We start from the raw sequence: 24660 nt of genomic DNA, 5'->3' as shown, positions 1-24660 counted from the left end.
AGTTGTAGTAGCCCTTGTCTCTTTGGAAACCCACTGCAAGGTTTCACCAAGTTGCCAGACCGAGTGAGGGAGAATGGAGGAGGAGAGAAGGCAAAGGACAAAACCCCTCAGAGTTAATGCTTCATTTTCTTTTAATGGGGGAGGGGGCAGGTGAGGGGACCCCCCCCCCTCCAGGTACAGCTCCCAGGTCACCTCTTCCAAACTCCTGCAGGGCCTTTTCATGCTGAAGTCTAAAACGCTCCATCCATCCATCCGTTCAGAGGAGGAGAAGTATTTGGGGAGGGGGGAGGCAGCCAGGGCTCCAGAGGGGAGGGGTCCCTCTCCCCACCCATGAGCAAGCTCTCCTCCTCCAGCCTTGGGGCAAAGGGGCTCCGCAGGTGGCGTTCGCCCCACCGTCTTCCGTCCCCCTTTCTTGCAGGCTGAAAACTGAACAGGAGGCGCTGCCTCGGCCGCCGTTTCCTCCTCCGCCTCCTCCGTTGAGCCTCCGGAGTCCAGCAGGAGGAAACCCGCAGACCAAGCACCCCTCGTGGACACCACCACGCCTTGCCCACCCCACCCGTGATGCGCCAACAGCTTCAGGGCAAGCCCCATGGAAACCACTGGAGGCGAGGGGAGGGGCCCCCCCCGGGACCACTCTCAAGGCGCCGAGAGAGGCGACTCCCGCGAAGGCGAAGCTAGGTTGTCCTCGGGGGGGAAGACGGTCAGGGTGCAGGCCCGGATGCCCCCCCAGCGACTCCGGCAGGTCAAAGACCTTGTGCCACTCGTCCTTCTCCGGGTCGTACTTCTGGACGATCTCCACCATGCAGCGGTTGTTCCACGAGTAGCCCCCCACCACGTAGATCTTGTTCTCGAAGACCGCCACCCCGACGTCGCTCTGGCCACGCAGCATGGCCGCGATGGGCGTCCACTGGTCCAGGGTCGGGGAGTAGTACTCGCAGCTGAGCACGTCGTCGTAGTCGCTGGTGCCCCGGAAGTGGTTCCCCCCGATCACGTAGAGCTTGTCGCCCACCGTGCACATGCAGTGCAGGCCCCTCACCGTGGTCATGGGGGCCTTCTGCGTCCATTTGTCCGTGTCGGGGTCGAAGCACATCAGCTCCTTCTGGAAAGTGTCGTGCGTGATGCCACCTGCAGGGGAAGGGAAAGGCAGGCGCCCCGTCAACACATGGCCCACCAGAGCCCCCACCAGCACACACGCCCCTCCCTTCCTAACAGCAATCGGGCCCAACATTTCTGTCGCTAAGGGAGACCCCTGTTGGGTGATTTTGCCCCCTTTTGGGATCTTTCCGGCTTTCCCGTGGATTTTGTTCGTCGGAAAGTCACAAAAGGAGGATCGCCTGACCTTGGGATGCAGCAATGGTCGTAAGTGTGAATCGGTTGCCAAGTGTCAACAACCTGATCACATTGATTGTAGGGGTCCAAACAGCCCCCAGCCCCTGTTTTGAGCACTGTTGAACCAGTGAAGGGCTACCAAAGCGTTTACTACCATGCAGTGGGTGTGGCTTATGCATTTTCTTTCAACATCTTTCAGTGCAAAATGGCTGCTCTGGGGGGGGGGGGGGGCTCCATTTCCGATACCCCACTGCATCCCCGTCCCACCCCCCCGGTCCGGGCAGCAGCCCAGCCCTGCTTTGAACTGTTACTCAATCCGCACTGCCCCCACCCCCCCTGCCTTCCAAAAGAGACTTAAGACTCATGTATGCCACCAGGCTTGAGGCAATGAGACCTTAGCCCCCCTGGCCGACGAGTGTTGTGTACGATGGTTGTCTGGGGGGATATGATTGATTTTTTAGTACAATTGGGGATTTTAGAGTAGTTGATTTAGTTTTAAATTAATTGGATTTAGGCTGCTGTATGCTATTGCTTCTTTTTATATGTGGTAAGACGCTCCGAGTCCTAGGAGAGGGGCAGCATTTAAATCAAATCAAATCAAATCAATCAATAATAAAGTGTTGTAAGTCGAGGACCAGCTGTGCACCCCCCCCCCCCCCACCTCACAGCCTGGTCTTTCCCATCCAGAGCTCAGCAGTGGGCAACAGGCCCCCACCCCACCCTGCCGAATGGATGAAGCCCTCTATATTCCAGCCCCAGAATTCCAGCCCCAGTCAGAGGAAGGGCTGAAGAAGGGAGGGGGGTGTAGATACCCTCCTTCCACCCCACCTGCCCACCCACCCGGCCCACTCTGGTTGGCGCAGAGGCTCCTAGGTTTTCCAACCAGGGCACGTGGGTGTGAGGCAGACAAAGAGAATCGACCGATTGTGCAGCTCCTTCTGCCTCCCCCCCCCCCCAGGCAAACACGGCTCATTTGTCTGCTTCCAAGATTTCTAGCCGCTCAAGGTCACCCGCTCAGCCTCCTCCCGTCCTTCCCCCCGGCAGGCCTGCTAGGGGGCTGGGCTGGAAAGCGGGGACGGGGGGGGAGTCTGCTAACCAAACTCTGGCTCTCCCTGGCCTAATCCAGCACCTTCACCCCTGCCCCGGGGGCTCCAGGGCAGCTCCTGTGGCTCACCCCACTCTCCCCAGTGCCCCAGCAGGGGTGGGCAAAGTGGGCTCTTCTACGGCATGTGGACTTCAACTCCCAGAATTCCTCAGCTGGCATGACTGGCTCAGGAATCCTGGGAGGTGGAGTCAATAAGTCGTAAAAAGGCCAACGTTGCCGACCCCTGTTTTAGGTCTATGGGGTTGGATGTATGTATGTATGTATGTATGGATTGATTGACTGATTGATTGATTGACTGATTGGATTTGTTTGCCACCCCTCTCCAGAGACTCGGACTTGGATTCCCAAGACCCCCAGTTCACATCTTTAGCCCAGAGATTTCCAGTGTGGGTGAGATTGGCCAGGCCGGAGGTCTTCAAACTCGGCCACTTGGAGACTTCTGCATTTCAAGGTATATACTTGGTGGGAAACAAAGAAAAAAAGAGATGTGTGCAGTTATATTACTTTGAATATTTGAATTTAGTAGTTAAATTGTATTAGATGGTGATTATTTACAATATAAATGTATATATATTTCCATAAACTTTTATATAGGTTTATATTTACTACTTTAAAATGGAGACCTTCACATATTTCGTAGACGATGTTAAATAACAAAACGGTTCTTTCTTTTTTCTTTTTTCTTACAATGACGACTTCCACTTTGAGCGGAGCAAATGTAGCTCCACTAAATGTTGTATGTCATGTTTGTTATGTTTGTTTTTGAAAAGTAATAAAATGTTTTTGTTTTGTTTTTTAAAAAGAAGACTTCTGCATTTCAGCTCCCAGGATTCCCCAGGCAGCTTGAAAACCTCTGGGGCGAGGCTATAGCCACCCCGAGTCTTCGGAAAGGGGCGACATACAAATCTAATAAATTATCATTATCATTATCATTATTATAATACAGAGGCAGCTCTTGTCCCAGGGAGAAAGAGCCATTTCTCCAAACAGGGGCCGTCGAACTCTGCCACACAGCTCTGGCTGGAAGGAGTGGATGTGCTTATTGAATGAACGCTGAGGGGTTTTATATGGCCATACTGCTTTATACTGCTTATTTTATATAGTTATATATTATATAATATACTTATATATTACATATTTTATATATTGCTTGTTTTATAGTCTTTACTTGTTTGCCGCCCAGAGTCCAAAGGGAGCTGGGTGGCTTATAAATGTAAAAAAATAGATTAAACTTATAAGACCAGCCGCCCATCTAGATGACCTACAAGGTCCCTCCCAATTCTGTCATTCTACGTCTGGTGAGGAGGAAGCATCCTACACAAACAGACAGCCGGGTTTCCCCTTTGAAAAGTGCGGCTATCGCGGAAGGCAGACGGCTGGCTGAAATAACGATAGCGCTCAAAAAAAATAAAGGGAACCCTCAAAAAACCCTCCTAGATCTGAATGAGTGAAATATTCTGATTGAATCCTTTGTTCTGTACAAAGTTGAATGGGCACAACAGCCGGTGAAATGGACTGTCAATCAGTGTTGCTTCCTAAGGGGACAGTCTGATTTCACAGAAGTTTGATTTACTTGGAGTTTTATTGTGTCGTGTAAGTGTTCCCTTTATTTTTTTTCAGCAGTGTATATTTCAAGAGGAAAGTCCAAGGTTTAGCAGCGTCTGTGGGGAGAAACTCAAGAGGGGTGAGGGGGGGGGGCGAAAGATCCCTGGGGCCCTGGAGATTTGCAGGTGTGTCTCGGGAGGGGCAAGGCTCACCTGAAATGTACATCAGCCCCCCATAGACGGTTCCCGCGTGGCCGTAATGGGGCTCGTTCATCTTCGCCACGTAGCTCCATTCGTTCATCCTGGGGTTGTAACACTCCACGGTAGCTGTTGGGAAAAGACAGCCGGGGTTCAGAACAATGGGCCACTCACTCGGACTTGTGGCGGCCACAGCGCCCCGGGGAGTCACGTGACACCCCCCCCCTTGCAAAGTCAGTGGGGAGGCCGGATTCACTTAACGGCCGTGTTCCTAACTTATCAAATGCAGTGATTCACTTAACAACTGCGGCAAGAATGGTCGTAAAATGGGGCACAACTCACTTAGTAAATGTCTCTCTTAGCAAGAGAAACATTGGGATTGATTGGGATCGTAAGTCAGGGAATCCCTGTATTTGATCCACGGCTGCAATCTCTGGACACTGGCCCCAAGGTCCGAAATGCCCAGCCCAGAGGAAGGAAGGAAGGAAGGAGGAAGGGAGGAAAAAAACAGCGAAGGAAGGAAGGAAGGAAAAGCAAAGGAAGGAGGGAGGGAGGAAGGAAAGAAGGAAGGAAGGAAAGAAGGAAAAGGATGAAGGAAGGAAAAGCAAAGGAAGGAGGGAGGAAGGAAAGAAGGAAGGAAGGGAAAAAAAGGAAGGAAGGAAAGAAGGAAAAGGATGAAGGAAGGAAGGAAAGCGAGGAAGGAAGGAAAGAAAGAATGAGAAGCAAAGGAAGGAAGGGAAAGGAGGGAGGGAGGCCATTATATTCCAAGCCTTGTCCCCAAGGAAGGAAGGAAGGATGGACTAAGGCAGGGCTGTCACACTCAAGGCCCGGGGGCTGGATCTCTGCCAGGGGAAATGGAGCTTGGGGGTGCTGCGTGTGGCCCTTCCAAGCTCTTCTTTCACTGCCAGAGGGTTGCAGGAGGCTGTTGCAGCTGAAAGCAGAGCTTGGGAGACCATTTTTGCTGGCACAGCGCTTGGGCCACCACCGATATGCCCACGTTCACTCCACCCCCCCACCCCCCAAGATCAAACACAACCCCCATGTGGCCCTCAATGAAATCCAGTTGGACATCCCAGGATCAAAGCGACCCCTAAATGCTGCCCTTTCTGGCTCTGGCTGTTGCTGTGGGGCAGCCTCTTTGGGGTCAGCCATCCTTTCCGAAAGGGCCCTGAGCAGCCTCCTCCGCCGTGGTGGGTTTATTTCCCACCACCTGGTGAACAAAACTGTTTCACAGATGATTTGGCCACCAGTGTCGGAAACAGATCCTCTCTCTCTCTGCTGGTGTCATGTTTCTGACCCGTTCTATTTTCAGCTCCCTGATGTGAAGATAGACACGGAGCAAAGTTTGAGTCGCCTCTTTTTAAAGAACGCACCTGCCTGAGGAGCAGCCCTGTGGGGTGGTCGCATAGGTCAAAAAATTGAACGAAGCCCCCCACACTTTCTGAACGCAAGTTGCTTTTTTCACACACAAACACATCCCTGGCTTCCTTTCTCGGAGACACACGCTTGATAAGACAGCAAGAATTAAAGCTTTCCCAGAAGCGGCCTGTAACCGTATTATGCACACCTTGGCACACACCTTTCCATGGCTACCCATATCAGAGCTTGTGCATTTGCAGAAGATAGCCCGTTTGTGCCCAAGCAGCAAACCAGCCCAGCCAGACCACCAACCCAACCATCCAGCCAGCCAGCCAGCCACAGACCGGCAGAAATGGAGTGAAACACAGCAGCAGTAGGAAGTTGTGGAAAAATATAAAGAAACATAGAAACATAGAAGACTGACGGCAGAAAAAGACCTCGCGATCCATCTAGTCTGCCCTTTTACTATTTTTTGTATTTTATCTTAGGAAGGATCTATGTTTATCCCAGGCATGTTTACATTCAGTCACTGTGGATCCTTCCTTCCTTCCTTCCTTCCTTCCTTCCTTCCTTCCTTCCTTCCTTCCTTCCTTCCTTCTCTTTCTTTCCTTCCTCCCTTCCTTCCTCATTCATAGAAACATAGAAGCCTGACGGCAGAAAAAGACCTCATGATCCATCTAGTCTGCCCTTATACTATTTTTTGTATTTTATCTTAGGATAGGCATGTTTAAATTCAGTTACTGTCGATTTACCAACATATTTACTTCTTTATACTACCACTACTGTCTGTACTATACATATAATAAACTAGTATCTTACTAGTACCTTGCTACAACTATCTTAGTTCAATAACTCACAGGAACCACCTTTTACAGCGTTACAGCTTCTTCAAAGCACACTTCTCACGAACAGCAACAGCACACAGCTAACAGCAGACACAGAGAGAGAGACCAAGGAGCTCTTGCCTAGTTAAATACTTTTCACATAATTGCTAGGTTGCTGCATGCTCAACGACCTCTGGATGACCCAGCTTTCTTTCCTGAGGCCCACCTTCTGCATTATGATATTACCTAGGGAGTTTTAATTTATGCAGGTGCAGAGCAGAAAAATACCCAGGCTCTACCGTGCTACACATTAACCGGCCTTAAAATAAATCTCATGTGTTTTTTAAAAAAAGACCTTCAGAAAGTTTCCAAGGGAGCACATATATCCCACAGCTCTTCAAACACAAAAGGTTTTATGGGGGAGGAACCAGGAATGCAAGGATTTCCCCCCACACACACAATTGGCTCCTCAAAGGCACCAGGCCACAGGAGGTGGGAGCAGGACAGGATCTGAAGGTACAAGTGGGCTTTCTACATCCCACAAGGCTTCCACGTCCCACAAGGCTTCTTGGGGCTGCTTCCACACACACTACTCAGGGCAGCCATGTTGGTTGGAGACCCTCCTCTGCGCCCCCCCCCCCCCCCTTGATCTGTTCCCTCCACAGGGCAGCATCCCCCTAGACCCGGAGCCGGCCTGAGGCCTCTGTTGCGGTCAGATGTAGTGACTTCAGCCCTTCCAAGCTTCTAAAAATAAAAACGTCAGTGTATACACACCACACACCAAGCTCAATCTGTCTAGTCTGGAGGACAGAAGGGAAAAGGGGGGACATGATGGAAATATTTAAATATGTGAAATGGTTCAATAAGGTTCAGGAGGGAAATGTTTTTAATAGGAAAGTGAACCCAAGAACAAGGGGGCACAATCTGAAGTTAGTTGGGGGAAAGATCAGAAGCCACGTGAGAAAATGTTATTTGACTGAAAGAGTCGTAGATGCTTGGAACAAACTTCCAGCAGACATGGTTGATGAATCCACAGGAACTGAATTGAAACATGCCTGGGATAAACATAGATCCATCCTAAGATAAAATACAGGAAATAGTAGAAGGGCAGACTAGATGGACCAGGAGGTCTTTTTCTGCCGTCAGAGTTCTATGTTTTCTATGGAAGCCTTAACCATTCCGGCCTTTGAGGATTATTCCCAAGCGCCAACTTTTGTAGAACTGCCTGTTGGATTTTGTTTCTTATTCTTTCAATTCTAAGCAAACAAGGCTTGCGTGTCAGCAGTGATGTGTGTGGAGCTTCCCCTCAGCCAGAACACAGAAAAGAAAAAACGCTCCTTGCCAAATTCTCAGCGTGGCATTCCAGTAGGGTCAGAGCGCCACGTGACTATTCCTTGTGCCAGGAACGCTGCATCCGAGTCCCTGCCACCTGAACATTATTAATAATGAATAAACATCATTCATCTTTCTCCCTTTCTTGCCTTTCACAGGGAAAGAGGGAAAAGTTACAAGGATTCTCTCTACTTTTTTGGTGCAAAAATTAAAAAAGGGGGGGGGGAGGCTTCAAAAGCTGCAGTGAAAGTGGGGGGGGGGGGGAGAAAACGACTTGGGACGCAGCTCAAGGGAAAGAGAGGGACTATGTCGGTCTAAGAAGAACCGACAGGACCGCCAAGCCAGAGACTGACTTCCATACAAATGGATCCAGCTCATTATGGAAATGGATGCAAACTCTTTAACAGCCCGCAGATGGTTCAAGGTAACCCTGAAGACAAGGACTAAAAAGTGACAGATCCTATCAAGAGGGAGGAAATTAGAGGAGGGTTGTCAGGTGGCAATTGACGGAGACATGGCTGACTGAATTTGGTATTTATACAAGAGGAAGAGGCTAAATCATTAGGAGGAAGGCCTTTAAAAGCCACTCCGGAGAGGAAAACGCACAACTCACAGGGACGTGATTTTCACACTTGCTTTGCTCACTGCCTAGCTCACAAGGGGGGGGCAGGAGGGGAGCCCGGATGCCCAGACCGGACTAAGAGAGCCAGACACCAGCACTTAATTCTTCACACGTCAGGCAAAAGCAGCTTAAAATAAATTCAGATCAGTGCTACCTGCATAAAATCAATGCACAATTCATTTCTTTGGAGGAAAACAGGCCCATCCATTATTCCTCTTGGCACGTGGGAAGATAGACAATCAAACCCTGCATTACCATAATAATAATAATAATAATAATAATAATAATAATAATAATAATAATAATAATAATAATAATATACAGCGGCACCGTAATAATTTCCCAAAACTCTGCTAGCATGCAATGCCGTGGTGACCGAGTCCCCGTAGAGACAATGAGACGGCCTGGCTAACACTTCGCTCCAGTTGCCTTTGTAGATTGTGGGAAGGTTCTGGTGTGACACAACTTCAGGCCAGAAAACCACCTGATGGGAATTGTGACGTCCCGATTAGCCGTCGATTAAAGGGTTAAATTAAGATTCAGAAGTGTTTTTAATAGGAAAGTGAACACAAGAACAAGGGGGCACAATCTGAGGTTAGTTGGGGGAAAGATCAGAAGCCACATGAGAAAATATTATTTGACTGAAAGAGGAGTAGATGCTTGGAACAAACTGCCAGCAGACGTGGTTGGTAAATCCACAGTGACTGAATGTAAACATGCCTGGGATAAACACAGATCCATCCTAAGATAAAATACAGGAAATAGTAGAAGGGCAGACTAGATGGACCAGGAGGACTTTTTCTGCCGCCAATCTTCTATGTTTCTATCTTGAGGCCAGAAAACCACCTGACAGGGAATCGCGACGTCCCGATTAGCCCGTCGGTCAAGCTTCTCTGCGTGAGGGGGCACTTACCTAACTCCCCGGCTGCATTGCGACCCCCGACGGCGTAGAGGTGTCCTTTGAGGGCGCTGAGATGGAAGAAAGTCCGCTTCTCGTTCAAGGAAGCCACCTGCATCCACTTGTTGTAGCGGGGGTCGAACCTGAACACCGTGTCCACCGCCGTCTTGCCCTTCGTGTCGTAGTTGCTCTGCCCGCCCACCACGTAGAGGAAGTTCCCGATGACCGCAATGCCATGCTGGTACCGGGGGGCGTCCATGGGGGCCAGGGACCTCCCACTCGTGCGCCTTCTCGTCGTACATCCGCAGCTCCTTGCTCACCACCAGCTGCTGCCGCAGGACCCCCCCCAAAGTCACCAGGTGGGTGCTGTCCGAGCGGATGGCCGTCCTCTCTGACTGCATGACCGGCTGCATGTAGGGCATCATCTGGTAGTTGCTGGCTTCCAAGAGCAGATTGACGCAAGTGTTATCAGTCCTCATGAAATCCACCGTCTGGACGTAGTTGATGAGGTCCTGCGGCGTCATGAGAGGGAAGCGGATGTTCTTCATCAGCTTGGCGGCGCATTCCATGCGCGGCTCCTCGTAGCGCAGCCACCGGCAGGCAGCCTTGAAGAGCTCCAACTCAGTGCAGTGCTTAAGGCTGTTGCTGGAGAGGACGAAGGCCAGGCGCTCGAAGGGGCAGCTTCACAAACTCCCCCGTGCTCAGCAGGGCCGGGGAAGTTCTTGAGGATGAAGTTGTTGACGTATTTGTCCACTTCGGTGAGGTTGTACGTGTTGGCAATGCGCCCCACCTCAACGCAGTTCTCCAGGGACACCTGTGAAGGTAAGAGACGGCCTGTTAGCACAGAGGGGGCTTATTTGCACGGGTGGTTTAATAATAACTGCCTGGACTACAGCATTCCGTGTCTCCAGAGGCTTCCTAGCCGTTCCCAAACATGTCATCATGGACAAAAGATGCCCTAATTTGACAGCAGCATTGGGGGCGCTGCACAAGGCCTTCATTTCTCCAGCAACTATCTGCACAATGAACACCAAATGCTGGAGCTACAACAGACTGGAAAAGTTGTGCTCGTGCCCTTCTGCAGCCTTCTCCTGCCTGTTGTTCCCAATAAGACCACATCTGTTTCCCTAAGGGAACGCTGCTACCTCGAAGAACCACTCATTTGGGCTGGACTGGATCAAGGGAACAGGCGCTTTTAAGATTTTTTCACTCTTAATACTGAAATTGGCTAGAAAAACCCAAATCGGGTTTCCTGGAAAGGGGGTTGAGAATTCTCAGTTGCAGAATTTAGACAAGCGTCGAAGGGGCGACAGGCAGCGAAAATTGACAAAGCAAGAGGTGGAAGCAAACTGACAACAATCGACATCGGCTGCCAGCGCCCCAGCTGGAGACAGGAAGCTCAGAAGCAGCAGCAGCAGAAACGAGGAAGGAAGCGACCTGCAGGACTCCGGCAGCTCACAGGTTTGCCAGCAGGACCTCAAGAGGCTGATGGTCCTGCAGTCCTGCGGCTAAATCTCTGAGTCTTCGGACAGGGGCGGCATATAAATTTAATAAATAAATAATAATAATACAACAAAATCCAGGGGTCCCTGTCGGCCCATAATTTGGACATCCTAGGCTGCTTTTGGGAGCTGAGTTTTCTCAGCCCCCATCAGTGTTTCTCAACCTCGGCAGATTTAAGATGTTGTGGACTTCAACTCCCAGAACCCTCCAGTCAGCATGTTCAATGTCTTAAAGCTGCTGAGGCTGGGAAAGTCACAGCTCTTATTCCACCAGGACTTAACACGGATTCTAGGTTTGCATATCTGAGAAAGAAAAAGGACACATTTATCACGAAAGGCGCCGGGAGCATCTTCCCTCTCAGAGTTAATGGCATCTTCCCCAGCCCTCAGCCACGGCCGCTTAAACTGATGGAGCTTGAAAATCCAACCGGGTTTAGAAAGTCTCCCCTTTCCCTCCCTCCTTGGTATAAATGGCTGGTATTGCGGAGAGGGGCGGCATACAAATCCAATAAATAATAATAATAATAATAATAATAATAATAATAATAATAATAATAATAATATTTGTGACATGGATGGTACCCTGTTTATAAAACCCACTGGTTTCTAAAAAGCTGCATGTTAGATGCCCTATTATTATTATTTTTTAAATCTGTTTTAAATCTATTTACATGCGAGTTGTGGAATCAGCTGTCTCTGTGTTTCCTTTAATCCTTCAGCATCCACCAAAATACATACCCCTATTTCCATCTTACGGAGCCACCCAACCCAGGCTGCAAGGGAGGCCTGAGTAGCGGCACCTTCTCCAGAAGTACCCAGCGGTTATAGACCGAAAATGAAAAACAGCAGCTCTCCCTTTGCAGTCAAAAGCCATTTGCAATCTGCGCCTTCTGATCTCCCACAGCTGAGAACCTCCCACTTGGCAGGGAACATTTATTTATTTCAATAAACGGGTCCTGCTCCCAGGAGTCCTATTTGCAGAGCTATTCCAAAACAGTTCATAGACAGTCTTTGCTCTTTCTCCTACGAAGCACGTCGACTTAAAGATGGATTTAATTGTGTGACATAGCGCTCACACGTCGAGGACCACCATGGTTTTCGCAGTATAAGACGCACCTTTTTTCCTCCCTAAAAGAGGCTGAAAATTGAGCTGCATTTTATACTCTGAATGTAGCTTTTTTTGCAGCTTTTCCCCCAGCCATAACTAGGGGCTAACAATCTTCCCAGCTCTTAACTTGCAGGCGCTTTCATTGTTTCTCTCTGCAAAGAATGTTTTCCAAGCCCTAAGTCTTTGCAGGGTTTTTTTTCATTGCCCTAACTTGCTCCGAGTAAGTTTCTTTCCAGCCCTAACCAGATGCTAATGATTTTCCCAGCTCTTACAGGCGTGCAAGCTCTTTCGTCGTTACTTTCTCTGAGTAAGGGTTTTTTTTTAAGCCCCAACCAGGGTATAAAATAATGTGCTGAAGCTGACCAGACTAAGGACGCGAGCCAGAGTAATACCTGGTAAGCAGATATCTTTTCTCTGTTTTCCTCCCCAAAAACTAAAGTACATTTTATACTCCGAAAAATACGGTAACTGTGTTTAGTCCATAAGAGAGTTAGGAGGAGCTGCTTTGCAGAAGAACTGCTCCTGCTCTAATTCGAGCAACGTGGACAGCCTCTTTTGGGGGAAACCTTTGCAAGATCAACCCCCCGCGATTAAAACAAGGTTAGCTGAAGGGACGAGCCTCCAGGCCAGAGGTCTCCAAACTAGGCAACCTTAAGACTTGTGGACTTCAACTCCCAGAATTCTCTAGGCAGCTCTGCTGGCTGGAGAATTTTGGGAGTTGAAGTCCACAAGTCTTAAAGTTGCCTCGTTTGGGGACCCCTGCTCCAGGCCACGACCTTCATTTCTCTTACCCCAGATATAAGAAACACTTTACAGAAGTCCAGCACGGGCAAGATCTGCAAAAAACTGGCAGCTTCGAGAGTGTCCTGCAGGTTGTCCATGTTGAGGGAAAGTTTCGCCGTATAAATAAAATCAATGATCTTCTTTAAACCTATTTTGTTCACGCCGTGAAGTTTGATGCACATTAAGTCTTGCTCCTTCATCCCACCTGGGAACAAAATTTAGACACAAAAGGATTACAGCCAGTCATGGCCTCCTTAGGAAGCTTCTCAGAAACATAGAAGGTGGATGGCAGAAAAAGTCCTCCTGGTCCATCTAGTCTGCCCTTATATACTATTTCCTGTATTTTATCTTAGGATGGATCTATGTTTATCCCAGGCATGTTCAGTTCCTGTGGATTGACCAACCACGTCTGCTGAAAGTTTGTTCCAAGCATCTACTACTCTTTCAGTGAAATAATATTTTCTCACATTGCTTCTGATCTTTCCCCCAACTCACCTCAGACTGTGTTCCCTTGTTCTTGTGTTCACTTTCCTATTAAAAACACTTCCCTCCTGGACTTTATTTAACCATTTAACATATTTAAATGTTTCGATCATGTCCTTCTGTCCTCCAGACTATACATATTGAGTTCATGAAGTCTTTCCTGTTAAGTTTTATGCTTAAGACCTTCCACCATTTTTGTAGCCCGTCTTTGGACCCGTTCAATTTTGTCAATATCTTTTTGTAGGTGAGGTCTCCAGAACTGAACACAGTATTATTCCAAATGTGGTCTCACCAGCGCTCTATATAAGGGGATCACAATCTCCCTCTTCCTGCTTGTTATACCTCTAGCTATGCAGCCAAGCATTCTACTCGCTTTCCCTACCGCCTGACCGCACTGTTCCCCCATTTGAGACTGTCAGAAATCATGACCCCTAAATCCTTCTCTTCTGAAGTTTTTGCCAACACAGAACTGCCAATACAATAATCAGATTGAGGATTCCTTTTCCCCACGGGCATTCTTCCAAAGTATTCTTCCAAAGCAGAGAAGGGCATTCCATCCCTGACGTCAACTGAACCCCCAAAAGAAACCCCCAGAGAAGGGGTGCCCACCGGCCTCCGTGCGTGGCCCCTGACCCACCAGCAGGAACCCCTACCTGTGAACATGGCCTTGAAGTAATCGCTAGCAGACGCCATCATAGCCCTGTGTACGGGGAACACTTCGTCTCCATCGCCTGGCACTAAGGTCACGTCACACAGAAACCCTTCTATGCGCAGCTGGTCAAAACCCTGCAAGAAAGGACCGGCCACGTCAGCTCCACTCCCCTCGAATGAGGCGCCGGCCCAGGGGGAGCCCCACACAATTGGAGCCCCTGTTCCTGGGGCTGCAGAGGAGGCTGTTCTGTTCCTGCCAGCCAGAGGAGGAGGAGGAGGGTTATTAGGTTGTCCCACTGAACAAAAGGCTCCTGGTGTTCCCAGAAGACGGGCAGGATCCTGGGGCATCGGCTCTGCCCGGCCACCCACTTCGCAAGGCTTCCGTGCTCCTTTGTGCCCCGGTTGTGGCTCTCCCCCAGGCCTGCTGCCCACCCAGCAGTTTCCCACTGTTTAAAAAATGCTCCCGGGGAAGAGAGCCGTGCTTAGCCTATTTCGCCACCTAGTTGGTGGCAGCAAACAATGCCAGGCACAGGGTTTGGCCTCATTTCGAGGCTGCTGCAAACACAAACCATCAGCGAGTGGGGCAATGAGATGCTTTCTAGAGCCGAAGCCAGAGGATGGGCCTGGATTTCTGCACAGCACCACCGCTAGATAAGGAAGCTGGCTTTTTCACGCTCCAGGCCAATGGAAGCAACAACAACAACAATAACAAAAAGATAGGAAAAGCAAAACATTCACACTGAGAGGCAGTTTCGGCTGACAAATCCCCTTGATGGCATAGGGAGAGAATTCGCAGGCCAAAGGCCTCCCCCCTCCCCCCTCTTGCTTGGACAGTGCCAAGTCCAGGTCTCCTTCAATCACAGGGAGAAACAGCCACCACAATGTTTAATAGAGTCCGGAAGGAGTTGGGTGGCTTATAAATCTAATAAAGAATACATCTAATGAATAAATCACCAAGGGAGAGAGGAAGTCCTCCGAGACCAAGGAAGGGAGCCCGTTCTGTGACCTGGGCTGCAATGGCTCTGTCAGACAGAGGGGTCTCTGGAGGAAACTAGAAGATGATGCTCCCAGAGAGGGTCCCCTGGCGCTCACTCACCTGGAGGACCACAGAGCTGTGCGTGTTGCTGGTGAAGAATCGAGTGGTGCCTGCCTTCGATGCCTGCAGGTGAGCAGACAAGCCCATATCGCTGCTCCCCAGAGTGACTTTCATGTGAGGCTCTTCCTCTTCAACCAAAGATCTGGGGGAGAGGAAGGGAGAGAAGAAGACAACGGCCTCCGGTCAGAGCTGGCTTGTCCTTCCTGCCGCCACCACCACCACCACCAAAAACAACGCAGGACCATGCAGGAATCTGTAAGCCAACCTCAAAGGGAACCTCATCCGGTTTGTATTGCTATTATAAATGTTGCTATTAAATGCTCAAAAGTGACCGGGCACCTTCTCCTTCTGAATTCAGCTTTCATTGCAAGAAGCTAACAACTTTCTTTCATTTTCCCCCGTAATTAAGATGGCTGGCAATTTTCGATCCTGTTTTTCAAGGGTTCAAAAGCCTTCCAGCTTTCAAGAACCTAAAAACCTCCGTTGCAGCTGATTAGGAAACTGAGGGGTAGAAAGGGAGGAGGAAGGGGGCTCACAAGCAAAAGTTCTGTCCCTCCAGATCCCAAGTGCTCCACGTATGACGTGCGGTGCCCATAAAAAGCTCAGGGATATCACATTACACAGAGGCATTTATTTATTTGTGGGCCTTCCTCCCCTGCACGTGCTGACACCAAGGGATCTGCTCTTCTTCACGAGGTTTAAATATAACTTGTGGCCTCTTTGGAAAACATCTGATTTCTGAGCATGCAGGTAGAACATTGGCTTCAGAAGGAGTTTCAGAAATTACTTCAGCAGGATCACTGCTCCCCCAAATAGGAGCAAACCAATTGTCTCCTGCCTACATTTTTTAAAAAATTCTAATTAAACACAGTTGGTTTAAAATACATTCTGTCAGGTTATGTTTGCAGCTGCTATTTATTTGCACCGAATAGGAAAACTGGGGTTTATTTAAAGGAATCTCTGAAACTTGAACATTTGGGGGGTGAAAACACAAATTGTTTGGGGATCAGCCATAAAAAAGAACTCTAAAACAAGGAGTGTGGACGACACAGACATGGCAGTTTGATACATGGGTGTGAAATACATGGAACACACAGGGTGGAAGTGCAGAACACATTGAGCAAGTTTCTATTTTAAATGTGACCAGGTGGTTCCACACCAGAAGGATTTGTAAAGATTAAAGCTTCTTTCTGAATATGCTGCTGCGCACCACAATTAGCAACCCATAAATAACCTGAAATGTCTCATGTCACATCCTGATTAATTGTGTAAACCTTCACACGGCCCCCAAACCCAAATCTGTTTCTTTTGGTGCGTTCAGACCACTGGAGGTAGGGGGAAAAATTAAACAAATCACAGCTGGCAGATGTGGGTACAACAATTGAAAGTGAAGGTCTTCCAAACAGGATGGATGCCTCTTGTTTTATTTTATTATTTGTGATTTTATTACAGTGCTCAGACTTGTTTTTGATATCAGCAGTGACAACAAAGCATTTCTGGTAGATTAAATCACATCTTGGTTGAGTAAAATCAGACTGCGTTCTTGTGGGCCGAGTTGGACAGAAATTATCCACGTTCTCACCTATAGGTTCAACCTCGGCTCTCCCAAAGGTTCAACCCCAGGCTCCTTCACACAATTATGGCTAAATATAAAATATGGACCAAAGCATCTCTCAGGGCGCTTTGCAAGAAGATTGGCTTGACACGAAGTATTCCCTCCAGAATCACTGCAAGATGTTTATTTATTTATTTATGTATTTATTATTTATTTATTTATTTATTTATTTATTTATTAGATTTGTATGCCGCCCCTCTCCACAGACTCGGAAGCAGAAGTCCAGTTTCATTGGGCCATAAAGATATATTATTGGGCCAGATTAGATCAGATCTGATAAACCAGGGATGTCCAATCTTGGCTACTTTAGGACTTTGCGAGTCAAAGTCCACAAGTTTTAATGTTGCCAGGGTTTAATAGTAGTTTCCAGACCACAAATAGGATTTGAAAATGTGGGGGCTTCCTTATCCAGTACACAAAAATCTTGCATTTCTGGGGGGGAAATATCTAGCCTACTTTAGATAAGTAGGCTAGATATTTTTTCCCAGGTTTTAAAAAAAACTTCTTCCATGTTGCCTTCTAATACCAGCAACTCCTCCTTGAAGAGCTGTGGAACCCAAAGACCCGAAACCCACAAGCACCTGAGCCCTCTCATTACGTCAACTACGCATCCAAAAAAAAACCCCAAAAGTTTTAATAAAGATATATTCAGTTTAGACATATTTACCAAGGGTATTTTATATGCACTCATTAAAGCTAATACACCAACTCTTATAAATAATTCGTTAATAAGGAGAATAAATATATTGATTAGGCTTTTCTGGGGATAATGCTGAATCGCTATTGCTTCCTCATAAAGTTAATTAACCTTCTAATTATTCCCATAGCTATGACCAATAGATGGCATTATATTAAAAAAAGAGGAGAATAGTTGGACTTTTAATCCACATTAAATCCTATAAGAATCAGGACTACCCTTTACAACAGTGTTTCCCAACCTTGGCAACTTGAAGATATCTGGACTTCAACTCCCAGAATTCCCCAGCCAGCATTTGCTGGCTGGGGAATTCTGGGAGTTGAAGTCCAGATATCTTCAAGTTGCCAAGGTTGGGAAACACTGCTTTACAAGAATCAGAGGGGAGTCGGGGGTGGGGGGGGGGGGGAGACAAGCAAAGAAGAGGGTCCAAATATGTTCTTGAGCAGGGAGAGGGTGTTTTCTTTTAAGGTTAAACCAGTTCCTCATGTGCAAATATTCTGGGAACTCTCAAAAAGCAATTAGTCACAAATATCCAAGTCCAAAGCTGCACAAAAGCTTGAGCACACATTTCTAGCACCTTGACACTTGCTTTATCCTTCCTTTTCACTATCAGCAAAAATATCTAACATGTAACCACACACACACATATGCATATATAAATAGAGAGATAGAGATAGAGATAAAAACTGGTGTTCAGTTTAGTGATCCTATATTTCATTGCTCCGCTCCACCCTCCTGTGCCCTGTTTTCTCCCCTTTGTCCAGAACATGAAACACCTGGGTTATTTTTGTACATCCCAGTTTCAGGAGGATAATAAAAGGTACCCGAGTCCTTTTTAGAAGCACTCACTCCGTGTCAGTTCCAGCCACGTGCTTAAACCCAAACCTGCTCTTAGCTCTCATTGCAGTTAAGAAGGTGACTTTGTTCCAACTACCAAACCCCAGAGGGGTATTTTAATCTTAGTTTTCTGTTGTTTCGCCTGGTTGAAAAAAATGTTAAAGTCCCCCCCTCCCCTCTATCCCCCCACTACAGTATGGGGGCCACCTAAATTTCTCCTCCTGTCTGAGCATGCTGGAAGGACTGGCCGGCTGCCTCTTCGTCCACCCATTTCACTTTCAAAGTGCCCGAACCCTCTGTATTTTCCAAAGCTGCATAGCAGACGCTTAAATAATGGCAAAAACTATGGTCTCCTGATGCGCCAAGCACCATCCACGCTTTTCAGAAAGACCAGGCGGCCCTTGGCACTGACGCTGGGGGAGGCGCATCTCCTACGAAGGCGGAGGAAGGGATCTAGGGGCCTTTCAGAAAGCCCCGTCCCGCGGGGTGCTTAGGAACCCATCAAAGGAGCTCTGGGTTATCGGGGAGCAGGTCCAAAAGAGGGGGGTCTGCTGTGTATCCAATTGCATGGCTATTCAGAGAAGCTCAGACCGTCTTACAAACATAGAGGATTGAGGGCAGAAAAAGACCTCCTGGCCCATCTAGTCTGCCCTTATACTATTTCCTGTATTTTATCTTAGGGTGCATATATGTTTATCCCAGGCAGGTTTAAATTCAGTTCCTGTGGATTTACCAACCATGTCTGCTGGCAGTTTGTTCCAAGCATCTACTACTCTTTCAGTAAAATAATATGAAGACTTTTCACCCTTTTTGTAGCCTGTCTTTGGACCCGTTCAATTTTATCCATAGCTTTTTGTAGGTGAGGTCTCCAGAACTGGGCACAGTATTATTCCAAATGGGGTTTCACCAATGCTCTATACAGCGGGATCACAATCTCCCTCTTCCTGCTTGTGATACCTCTAGCTATGCAGCCAAGCATCCTACTTGCTTTCCCTACCACCCGACCGCACTGTTCACCCATCTTCTCTTTCTAAACATCAAGAGCAGCCTCCAAATCTAATAGCAATCTTCAAAACAGAGATGCCGATGGAAACAAAGAAGAATTAGAATCCAGACATGTAATTAACTGGCTGACGGAGGACTGCCCCACTCAGAGGGTGGGTTGCTTCCTTGGGAATGCCACCAGGCTTCCCCCTGTTTCCCACCAACTGCCCAAGGAAGGAATCAAGAGCAATCTTCTTCCATTGACTGTTTTTCTGGCCTGCGTTTCAGTCTGTAGACACAGCAAGCCACTGATGAATGAAAACATTGCCCTTTCAAACCAACAGTGAAGGAAAAAACATAACCCCCTTTTGAGATAACACATGAAAAGCAACTTCTCTGGCACAGCTGAAGAGATGGTCTCCAGATAACCTCACAACATCCTGCAAAGAACCGAAGCTTCCTTTGATAGCCCCAAAACTTTGATGCTCCTCAGCATCTGAATTTCCATCTGGGAGCAGAATCTTCTTTGTTTTTCATCAACAAAAGCGAACAAAAGTGACAGTGCAACTACACCCATCGAACGGGCAGGATGAGGAGGATACAACCCGGTGCAGTCCCACGGAGGAGCTCTTTGGAACCCAACTCCAAAGGTTCGCCAACTCCAAGAGGTTCAGCTGGTATTTAGTATCCAAAAAGTAAAACCAGTTGCGAAGAGGGGGGGGGGAGAGAAAGAAAGCTTGTGAAGAATAAAACACATCTGCAAAACTGGAGTGTGAAAGAAGACTGCATCTTTTGAGGTGAGGTTCTGCTCTGGTCCTAAGCACGCTGACCAGCAACCTCACTCTTTGGGGACTCTGCTGAGCAATAAAAGTCTAAGAAAAAATGAGCACGTTATGCAAGGCTCCGTTCCAAGATTTATATGGACCAATATTATTTTTTCTGCTTACCTTAGCTTGCAGAGAAGAAACGATTACTGTGATAATGAGATTGGAGCTATCTTTCAGACACTGCACTTGGAGGAGGGTAAGCAATGATGACACCCCCCCACCCCCCTTAGAACAGGCTGGGCCTCGTCCAAGAGGGGCCTTTTCCTTGGTGGGACCCCAAAAGAGCAGGACTGAGCCTGCTGCTTTACTCCTATACTGAGAGCACATCCAATCGACTCCCTGACTTGGGGCAAGGCAAGAGAATCAAGTCTGGGCTCATGTAATGTGGACAAGCAAGGCTTTGGCCAAAATAAGAGTTATCTTAAAAAAAATCTTGCCTCGGCAACAAATATCCAGAATGGGAATGGTCATCTCTGTAGACCGATGAATAGAATAGAATAATAGAATAACAATAGAAGAATAGGACAGAAGAGAAGAGAATAACAGAGTTGGAAGGGGCCTTGGAGGTCTTCTAGTCCAACCCCCTGGCTAGGGAGGAAACCTTACACTACTTCAGACAGATGGTTATCTAATCTCTTCCTAAAATCCTCAAGTGATGGAGCATTTACAACTTCTGGAGGCAAGCTGTTCCACTGATTGATTGTCCTCACTGTGGGGAGGTTTCTCTAGGTTGAATCTGTTTCCACCCATCCTTTCTTTCTTTCTTTCTTTCTTTCTATCTATCCATTCATTCATTCATTCAATTTTTATGCCGCCCTCAGGTGCTTTGGGGAATAGCTTGACTTCCTCTTCTTCGGAGCAACTCCTGAGATATTGGAACATTGCTATCACGTCCCCACTGGTCCTTCTTTTCACCAGACTAGACATATCCAGTTCCAGGTAGACAGACAGGAGTCAAGCTCTCTTCAAAAGAGGGGAAAGGCCTCCGTGTGCGTTTCACAGCTCCAGAATAAAATCTGAGAAGCCAATTCCCTCAACATAGTCCGTCCACTCACCTCTGGCTGGAAGGGCACTTGATCCCAAGACTCCTTGTGGCCTAGATTAGAAGTGAATTTCACCGGGGGACATTTTGGTGGCCACCAACTCACCCCTGACCTTTGCACACCCCAGAGCCATGAATGCCAAGTCTCCAATTCCACAGTGGAAGCAAAGAAGCCTTGAGAGGCAGAGGGATAGCCACAAGGCCCTACTTGTCCTGGTCAAATGACATTAGGGTCATCCACTTAACTGCAGTTCAATCCTCAACTTACAACTGTTTGTTTAGTGACCTCAACTTACAACTGTTTGTTTAGTGACCTCAACTTACAACTGTTTGTTTAGTGACCTCAACTTACAACTGTTTGTTTAGTGACATGACGCTTGGCAGGCACCTAGTATTTATGACGGTCGTCGTGTCCCAGGGTCCCGTGGTCTCCTTTGGTGACCTTTTGACAAGCAGAGTCAAGGGGAAAGCCAGATTCACTTAACAACCACCTTACTAATTTAACGACTGCAACTTCACCGCTGCGGCAAGAAAAATAATAAAATGGAGCAAAACTCACTTAACGAATGTCTCACAACTGAAATTTTGGTCGTATCACCCAATCGTGGTCGTAAGTCAAGGACCACCTCTGCTGACTGAGCTCCATTGTCATGATGCTAGGTGCAAGGAGAAGACCTTCCTTCAATCAATAAAGTTTTCCCGCAGGAAATAACACCCAATCTATATCTAACCATCACGTCCTAAAATTGCCTGCCAGTCTCTTCAATGACAGCTGGATCCGGCCTCTTCTCTACTTGAGCTCAAAGGGGGGGGGGTCTCAAATCCCCTCCCTAATTTCCTGCAAAGTGCATAATTTCATCCTGGACGTTAGTGAAATATGGGGCTTATTAAGTCCAGTTCTCAATGCTGAGAATTTTTGATGGCGATCCATCAAGCCTGGACCCCGATGCCCACAGACTGTTCATCAGCTGCAGCCCTTCTATCTACATGTGGGCATTAAACAACCTATCAACAAAACAGGTGTGGGAAACTTTTTGTTTTACTCAAAGCGTATAATGTTAAAACGAGAGTTCAGGTGGCTTCTTTCTAGATTTAAAGGCTCACAGAAGCATATCTGGAGGAGGGATTCACCTGCTTTGAGGCAAAGTGGGCGAGACGAGGTGGGGTGGGGGGGTGGTAGAGAAAGAGCGACAGAAAGCAGGGTCTGTAGTGCTTGGGACAATGGATCGTAAAGCACTTCATATTCACAAAGACCAAAAATATTTCTGAGCCTTTTTAAGGATAAATTGTGCCAAACCTATAATTACCAATATAGTCTCTTCCTTAGGATTTTAAAACCCTTTTGGTCTAAACATCAAGTTCAGTATATATTTTGCTAAGGAAAACAAATGAACTTGATGAGTACGTTTGAGCTCTGCAATTACATAAATCATTATGAAATATAGACCCTGAGCTGCACATGAAAAGGCTTTGCTCATTGAACAAATATATTTTAAGACACATACTTCTATCCTTCCCTCTGAGACGCCTTCTAGTTCGTGGTCTACTCTAACATATATTGAATTAAGAGAAATGTTCCGTTCCTCAGCTGGAGAAATGTTTCTACCCTTTCTCTTTCAACACACGAGTGTAAAATTTCATGTCATGTTTCAGATCAAGAAAAAACGCTCTTAACTGTCAAAAAGCTGGAAGTTTGTGAGATGCTTTAAAAAAATAAAAGCCACTTGCAGCAAAAAGACACTGTATGTCTCATAATACAAAATGTGAAATAAAAACAAAGAGACGGGTAGAAGTCTCTACCAAAATCCTGGATGAGGGGATGACTTTTTAATGAGCAAGCTAACATAAAATCCAAAAGATTTGAAACCCCCGTTTCATTCACTCGAGACCGAAGGAAACCAAATTCAAGGATTCTGTGGAGATATGTTTCATGCTTTTCAGTCATAAAAGCCATAAAAAGCTTTTAAAAGCTGTATTCAGATCACAGGATCCGAGGAAAATCATCAGAACCAAGTTTACTTTCTTTCTTTTCACTTGACCAGGCCAGGCACTTTGCTCAACCTCAGCCACAAATACCTCCCTCGTCTATGAAAAATGTGAATGTGTCTTTTACAAATCTCAAATCTGGAGCTGCAGCTCTTTTGCAAAGCCAATGCTTGGATTCTGACTCTGAGAGACTTTGAAAGGGAATCTAACCAGAGGGACAGTCACTTGGATTAAAGAATTGGACTTTGGACCGCCAGGATTCCACCATGGAAAACCCACGCATCACACCGAGTCCCGAGAAAGGCACCTGGGCAGTGGTGGGGTGGGCGGACAGGGAGCTAGAGAGAGCTCTGGAGCCCCTCCTTCCTCTCAGATCCACCTGCCCTGGAGAGCAAGGACCCCACTTCAAAACTTAGAGACGGGGTACCGAAAAAAGAAGAGGTGGACCTGCTCCATTCTCCCCTGCTTTGCCCAACAAAGGGACGCAGCACCTGTCATCGGGCGTGGTGGTGAGAAGAAACAGACCGGACAAGAGGAAGGAAAAGCCGACATTCCGGGATTGGAGAGAGAGAATGGGATGTTAACAATGGAAATTCTGAGACCGATGTCACAATCAGAGAATGCAGAACCACAAATGAAGGCATTGGGAGGGTGGGGGGAGAGAAAGAGGGGTGTTAAAGCCCTGCCGGGGAGGGACGAGGGGGGGAGATGTAACCTTGCAAAAGGCATGCCCACCTCAAGATGCCCCAACCCCATCCTCTCACTTACATGTAGGCTGGCGAAAGCGGCGATGACCGGGAGGTTTTAAGCACGGCCACGGGGAACTTCCAGCTAGCAGGCGAGCTCGTTTTCCATTTCAATGGCATGTTGGTCACCGCGATACTACAATAACAGCAAACAGCGTTTCCATAACAGGCGGCCGGCTCGGGCTCCCATTCCAGACGCACGCACTCTCCCGGGCAGGACGGTGATGGCAGCGGCTGGGAACCAGCCAAGCCAGCTTGCCAAGGATGGGAACCCGGCGCTTCCAAGCTGCCAAGGGGGCTGCCGCTGGGCTGCTCCTCCTGACACCCCCCCCACCCCACCCGCCGTCCCCTAAAGCCGGCAGTCGGGCGCTGCTGAGGCTGGGGCTGCCCAGTAATGGTGCCACCGCCTCCTTGGAGAAGAAGAGCTGCTGACTGCAGTGTACATTAAAAAAAAAAGAAGAAAGCGCGAGAGGGCGAGGGAGGAAGGGGGGGAGAGGCTGCACACCGCCAGGCACCACAATGCAGCTTTGGTCTATAAAAAGACCAAAGCTTCGGTCTCCCCCACCCGGAGAGCCGAGCTGGCACTACGGTTGTTCCTCCTTCCCCAGCCACACTGCAGCACCGAGCGAGCGACACTCCACCACCTATTAACCTGGTTTCTGGCCAATGGAAGCAGGAAAGAAGCGGAAAACAGCCCCCGAAATGACAAGAGGGAAAGGGGTGTGCGGAGGAGGTGGGGGGGCGATGAGATGGATGCCACAAAGGAAACAAAGGCACGTACCGACTCAGAATACATTTGTCATCCTCGGGATACTCTTCGCCGGAGCTGCTGCAACAGTACAAGCGGGCGAGAAATCTCAGCATGGCCCTGGGCCAGCGGGGAAGGAGGGAGAGATCAGCGGCCAAAAGCGGTGGCGGTGGTGGTGGCGGCAGGAGCAGCACCGCCAGCCGCCTTTTTTCCTCCCGTGGAAATCAAAGAAGGCAAGAAGGCCATGATGGGGGGCGGAGGTGGTGGTGGTGGTGAAGAAAGGCTACTTGCAAACAAGAAGGACAACAACAGATTTTGGAAACTGGGGGGAGAGAGAGAGACAG

The 24660-nt window shown here is 48.0% G+C and overlaps 1 protein-coding gene across 1 annotated transcript in view; it reads right to left on the bottom strand.

Annotated features, from left to right (window-relative positions):
• Positions 1-533: 533 nt before the first annotated feature.
• KLHL13 (kelch like family member 13) overlaps positions 534-24660 on the bottom strand; it is a 43276-nt gene continuing 19149 nt past the window's right edge. The window contains 10 exon segments of the mRNA XM_070760035.1: positions 534-726; positions 728-1125; positions 4192-4305; positions 9227-9485; positions 9487-9888; positions 9890-9925; positions 9927-10025; positions 12613-12809; positions 13741-13873; positions 14835-14976. Coding sequence (XP_070616136.1) covers positions 637-726; positions 728-1125; positions 4192-4305; positions 9227-9485; positions 9487-9888; positions 9890-9925; positions 9927-10025; positions 12613-12809; positions 13741-13873; positions 14835-14976 — 1870 coding nt within the window. The 3' untranslated portion in view covers positions 534-636.

The sequence above is a fragment of the Erythrolamprus reginae genome, chromosome 8 (genome assembly GCF_031021105.1).
Source record: "Erythrolamprus reginae isolate rEryReg1 chromosome 8, rEryReg1.hap1, whole genome shotgun sequence".
Taxonomy (NCBI): Eukaryota; Metazoa; Chordata; class Lepidosauria; order Squamata; family Dipsadidae; genus Erythrolamprus; species Erythrolamprus reginae.
The sequence above is the reverse complement of the archived record's forward strand: the minus strand, read 5'-3'. Positions and strand labels throughout refer to the sequence as shown.